This window comes from Onychomys torridus, unplaced genomic scaffold (assembly GCF_903995425.1).
Source record: "Onychomys torridus unplaced genomic scaffold, mOncTor1.1, whole genome shotgun sequence".
NCBI classification, from domain to species: Eukaryota; Metazoa; Chordata; class Mammalia; order Rodentia; family Cricetidae; genus Onychomys; species Onychomys torridus.
In genome coordinates, this window is record NW_023413839.1 from 32,254 (window position 1) to 38,961 (window position 6,708).

A 6,708-nucleotide genomic window follows, 5' to 3' on the forward strand; every position below is an offset into this window, starting at 1 on the left:
ACTCTGGTGCCATCAGGCCACAGATCTAGTGCTTTGAGTCCATCATCCTCAACAATTACTCAACGTACAAGATGCTGGATCACATGGAGGAGTTGGTGTTGCAGAATCCCTTGTCAACTCTAAATAGTTCAGGTCCTTACTGCACAGTAAAATGGTAACTTGGAGCTGATGTGCTGTGGCAGCACTGCTTTGTTACCCTATATCTGGTAATGGTGTGGGGTGGGACAGGACAGTGGCAGTTCATTTGGGCTACAAGCATAAAGGTAGAGACTGGCAAGCCTTGGGGAGGCCAAGGAAAGGAAAGAGGGGTAGGTGGCTGCCTGAAATTCACAGGAACATTCTACCCACCATTCTCTACATGAAAGACCTGCCTAATCACAATCCACCATGACTATGGGCAACAGCAGGATAACTGAGATACGTCCCAGTGCTGGTTTAGTATTTATTGTCCAAAATAAAACAGAATATGCCAGGTGATAGCAGCTCTTGGCTGTAATCCTAGCATACTCAAGGCAGAGGCAGCAAGACCTCCATGGAGTTCAAGGCAAACCTTGTTTACAAATGCAGTTCTTGGATAACCAGAACTGATTCTCAGAGAAATCCTCTCTCAAAAAAAAAAAAAAAACAAAAAAAACAAACCAAAACAACAACAACAAAAACCAAAAAAGAAAAGAAAACCAAGCAGTAGTGGCACATGAATTTAATTCCAGCATTAGGGAGGTATAGGCAGGCAGATTTTGTGAGTCCAAGGCAAGCTGGGGAAACCCAGTGAGTTCTAGGAAAGTCACAAAGCTACACAGAGAAACCCTATCTCAAAAAACAAAAAAAAAAAAAAAAAGATAAAGAAAAAAGAAAAAGTAAAGAAAAGAAAAAGACAACAACAAACAAAATTGACAAATGACTGATGGCATTAGATATTTCATATAAACCACACTGGACACAATAATATACTGTGTGATACACGGCAGTCTTCCAATGTCCTTAGGCCTGAGAGGGAAGTTGAAAACTACACACCTTCAAATTAAATCAGAAAGCAGAGAGAGCTAATGGGGAAGGCAAGGCTAGTTAAGGTCCTTAATCTCAAGGACAATCCCAGTGATGGAGTTCTACCACTCTGATGGCAATTTTTGGTTGTCAACTTGACTGCATCTGGAATAAACTACACTCCAGAAAAGGAGGACATACCTGTGAGAGATTATTTTTTTGGCTTGTTTTTTTTCTGGATCAAGATCAGTGAAACACCTCTCTTTAATGATGATCTCCAGGTGTTAAGCCACAAACCTTTAATCCAGACCTTGAGGCAGGAAGACACACCTTTAACTTGGCCACACCTTCTGTTGGAAGAGTATATAAGGACATGGAAGAAGGAGGCATTTGCTCATCTCTCCCTTGCCCTTGCCTTGTTACCAAGCCCATTTCTTCTGAGGAATTTGTTCCTATTTCTTTGGGATTCCAGCATATATTGAACCAGCAGAGAGATCCAGCTTTGCGGAACAAGCATCTCCTAGATTCAGGAACTTTCAGTTAAAGTCACCCATTGTTGCCTTAGTTGGACTGCAGCCTGTAAGTAATTCCAATAAACTTTAGAGACAGAGAGAGAGAGAGAGAGAGAGAGAGAGAGAGAGAGAGAGAGAGAGAGAGAGAGAGAGAGAGATTGAATCATTGTATTAGTTACTCTGTTGTTATTGCAAACTCCATGGCTCTCCCACCTTAGGTTCCCCAAGTAGTCCAAATACTGGTGCTCAAATGCCCAGACTGTAGGGACATTTCTCATGCAAACTACCTCAGTTGTTTTGTTCAAGTTACTTCAGGCTTTTTGAGCACTTGGTGTCCAGTAGCTAGTGCTACTTGAAAAGTTGGGGAAGTCACAGAGGTGAAGCTTTCTAGGAGTTAGTCACTGGTGGACAGAGAACTCCTAATGCAATGTCACAAGACACCTAACAACCCAGCTCTCTAAGGAACAAGATGTTCCCAGACCCATAGATTCTACGCCTGTTAAAGTGTGAGTGCAAATAAATCCTTTGTCTCTAGAATTGATTCTTAAGTGGGACTCCATCACAGCCATGGTAAAAATAACAAGGGCTCTGTTATGGTATAGAACCTGTGAATAAACAATCTGACAAGCCATGATTGGCCGGTTGCTTGTGGAAAAATTACAAAGTGTCAGTATGAAGAATACTAGATACTAGTCCATAAGTGGCACTGCCTGCAGCTGGGCCTTGTCCTCGTACATTGGAGTCCCTGTTGGAGGCCTACACAGCAGGGAGAAGGGAACAATGGTCCTGATAGATTTACAGTTCACTAATCAACTGGACCTCAATATAGTGAGGGTGTTTTCCCATTTTGTTGATTTTGCTTCCTGGGATTTATGTTTGAAGTTTGACATTCATATTTATAATGTTGATATATGTTTTAAGGTTAATTTGTGCCTGTATTGTCCCATTGTTCATTAATTGTTTTCCTATTTTTATTTTTGAAAATTAAGTCTCTTAGTTCCCTTTCTATTCTTTTTTTCCTGTATTTAAACATATTTAAGCATATGGAACACATACTTAATTTGATTATATCATGTGGTGATATATTGTATTCCCTAATAAAATTTGCTTGAATATCAGAGAAAAGAAAAAGCCACTAATTAAAAAAGAGACCAGGCAGTGGTGGCACACATCTTTACTCCCTACACTCTGGTGGCAGAGATCTGTCTGGATCTCTGAGTGCAAAGCCACAGTGAACTTCATGACATTGAGTCAGTCTAGGAGAGAAACAGAAATAGGAAGTAGAGGCACACAGCTATAATCCAGTACTTGGGAATACCACGACTTTAATCCCAGCACTGGAGATCTCATGCCTTTGCTCAGGAAGCACCTCTGTCTTTAATTCCAGCACTAGGAAGGAAGTGATAGCTGGGAATGTATAGAAGGCATGAGGAGACAGGATCTAAAGCTTTTCAGGCTGAGGTGTCTTAGAGGTAAAGACTTGGCAGTGGCTTGTTTCTTTGTCTCTGTGATCTTTCAGCATTAAGCCCACATTCTGACTCCAGGACATTGTTAAAAGACCTACTAGATTTGGCACTACAAAACATTTCCATATATGCCTGTACTTTACCTTGATCATATTTCCCTGCACTATTTCAGTACCCCTACCACAGCTTTGTGACTTATATATGACGTTTCCAAAGCTCAGCCTCCTCCTTCCTCATGACCCAATGAAGACAAGGTATATTATATTTCTGTTTGTGGACTTGCTTTGTCTCATACAAAACTACATCTAGTTTTAGCTTTTTCCTTATAACACACCAGAACACTAGTCACAGTGCTGAGTGTGTACCCTTCTCCACAGTTTCCATATTTGCTACGATGTTTTCCAATTTGATTGTTACTAATTTTAATTTTTTTTTCCTGGAGCTCAGGACTGAACCTAGAGCCTTATGTTTCATTTTCCAATCTGTATTCTACAAGAACAGGTGTTTGTACTTTCTTTATTCATTGAGCTTATTTAGTTGTGGGCTCAGGGTAATACCAGCACTGAGATCAAATTTATTTTTATTTTTTATTTTTTATTAGGGGACACAATTCCTTTGCTTTCTTTTCACGAGTCTTTTTTGTAACATAGGTGTTTACCTTAATTGGGGTTTTTCTTGCTGCAAAAAACAAAACAAAACAAAACAAACAAACAAAAAAACCCATGACCAAACAACAAACAAACAAACAAATAAAAAACACACAGGAAAATAAAGTTGGGAAGGAAAAATTTTATTCAGCTTATACTTCCAAGATTGTTGTTCAGCTCCTGGAGGCAGAAGCTGATACATAGGCCATGGAAGGGTGCTACATACTTGATTGCTACCCCTGGCTTACTCAGCCTGCTTTTTATAGAACCCAGGACCTCCAGCCCAAGGATCACACCACTCACAATGGGTAAGTGCCTCCCGCATTGGTCAATAGTTGAGAGAATGCCAGACAGCTGGATCTCAGGGAGACATGTCATCAACTGAGGTACCTTCCTTTCTGATGACTCTAGTTTGAATCAGTTTAACCTGCAAGTCCCTCAGGACAGTGTTTGTTCTTCTCCAAAGTTTGATAGATTCAGGGAATCCAAGAAGCCTGGGCTCTACTTGGCTTGAAGCCATTTTTGTTACCAGCCACACCTGTTGCTTATGACTCAAGTCTTTAAGTATTTTTATTTTATCTTATTTTAATAGTCACATATGTCTAAAAGTTCCAGTCAGACTTTATAATTTCATGGGTTCTGATAGTGGAAAAATCCCTGAAAGTCCTTCTGGACTTTTAGGACATAACCTCTGTTTTTCCCCCACATACATTTGTATCTTAAGTCTCATGATCAGTTTGGGCCAGGATTTTTCATTTTGGTATATTCTTGAAGAATGACTAAGTTCTTCTATCTCTGATCTCAGTCTTTTCCTTTGCACATTTACATCAGCAATTCCATCTTTGATCTTTACTATGATTCCTCATATAGTGCTTTGAGACTGTTCTTCCAATATTTATATGTCCTTGACCTGCATCATTAGATTGTTTGGGATATCCCACATTCCATGACAGAATTCATAGCACTAAACATCCATCCAAAAATTGCATTAACTATTGGTTCTTATGCTGTTTGTTCCAGGAATTGGCAACAAGATATAGTGTCCTAATAGAACAGAATATCATGGCAAGTCCTTTGGAAGAAAACATCCTTGAAAAGGATTTCAAGATCTCAACATCTCTTGGCTCTGGTGGATTTGGGGAGGTGAAGCTTGCCTGCCACCTTCCTACACATACACAGGTGGCTGTCAAGGTCCTGAAGAAAAAAAAAGAATTCTCTGGCTAGCATCAACACTGAAGTGGAGATACTTCAATCTGTGGAACACAGAAACATAGTTAATTACTTTCATGTTATTGACACAAGTACAAAAACTTATCTGATCATGGAATATGTTTCTGGAAAGGACCTGGATATGTTCCTCAGGGATAGAAACTTTCTAAAGGAGGATGAGGCTAGGCCAATATTCAACCAGATAGTTTCAGGGGTTCATTTTCTCCACCAAAAACGAATTGCCCATCGTGATATTAAATTGGAAAATGTCCTTATTGATGGAGCTGGCAATGTCAAGCTTTGTGACTTTGGTATGTCCAGAGAGCTGGCAGAGGGGCAGATGTTAGAGGAATTCTATGGCACCTTGTTCTATCTGGCTCAAGAGATTTTGGCAAGGAAACCCTACAATGGCCTGGTGGGAGATATGTGGAGCTTGGGAGTCCTCCTCTATGTACTGGTCACAGGACAATTTCCATATGAAGAAACCACCTTTGATGCAATGTACAGGGTTATCACCACCACAAAGTATCCCATTCCCTACCACTTGTCAAAGCCCTGCATCATCCTCATTGAACAATTACTCATGGTCCCCAACCAGCACAGAATAACAATATGTCAGCTCCAGGAAAGACAATGGCTGGGCAACATTAAAGAACATGAAGCACTGGCAACTAAGGAAATTGTTCCCAAGGTCATGGAGGCCATGTGCACCATGGGATATACCTGTGAGGAGATTGTATCATCTCTAAAACACAAGCAACCAAATAACTTAACAGCAACCTTCAATATCCTCAAATACAAACTGAGCTGTGGGGACAGCCATCAGCAGAATCAGAAGCCCTGCTTAAATGGAAACCCTGAAGGTACTCTTCGGCCCCTTCTCGCCTTGAAGAGGAGAGCAAGTGAACCAGCCTTTTCAACAAGCATAGGAGATGGGAAGAGACAGAAGTTACACCATGCTGAATAGATAGATACTCAAGCCAGGAGAAAAATCCCTGTTCAGATAAAACAGTGCCAGAAGGAGGTGTCCCAAAGGCTAATGTCATCAACAGTGCTACAGCACACAGTTGGGTCAACATGAATTCTGTGGAGAGCCTGCCTGGTGATATCTCTCTCCTCAGGTGAATCAGCCATGGTTGGAACACACACATGGTTTCTGAACATAGGCCTCTCCACAGAGAAACCATTCAAGGGCCCATCATGCCAATGACCAGTGCGAAGAAATACCTATAACAACGGAAATCATGTCACTGCAAGCTGAGAGTACTGTTTTCCTGCTGCAAGCCCACTTCATTGTGAGCCCTAGATCCCAGTTAAGCTCGACATACACATGCAGAGCTATGTGTCAGGCACTGCACAGTAGCCCATCTCCTACATCCAAAGAACTACTATCACATGATGGTGTAGTTGTCAGGTCCTACTGTGCTTACCCTCTCCAACAGCAACAGCCCTCAAACACAGGTGTGTTTCAGCTCCTGATAGGTACAAACTTTACTATAACAAAAAAACACAGAAAGTGATGATAATTAAAACACAGCATGCCATCTTTGTTAGGGTTTCTATTGCTATGAAGAGACACCATGACCACTTACAAAGAAAACATATTCTAGGCAATCCTGACTTCACATACATAACTTCAAGCAATGACCTCTATTTAGCTCTATAGCCTATTTTTTAATTGGATTGTTCATTACTTTGGTGTCTAGTTTCTTGAGTTCTTTATATATTTTGGAGATCAGTCCTCTGTCAGATGTGGGGTTGCTAAAAATCTTTTCCCATTTTGTAGGTTTTGGTTTTCTCTTATTGACCATGTCTTTGCCTTACAAAAGCTTCTCAGTTTCAGGAGGTCCCACTTATTAATTGTTGTTCTCAGTGTCTGTGCTACAGGTG

The 6,708-nt window shown here is 40.8% G+C and overlaps 1 protein-coding gene across 1 annotated transcript; it reads left to right on the forward strand.

The window, feature by feature from the left end:
• The first annotated feature begins 4,671 nt into the window (after positions 1-4,671).
• Positions 4,672-5,785, forward strand: LOC118576522 (putative sperm motility kinase W). Its single transcript, XM_036176768.1, is given in 2 exon segments — positions 4,672-4,809; positions 4,811-5,785. Coding segments are annotated over 2 exon segments (1,113 nt in total).
• The last annotated feature ends 923 nt before the right edge of the window (positions 5,786-6,708 follow it).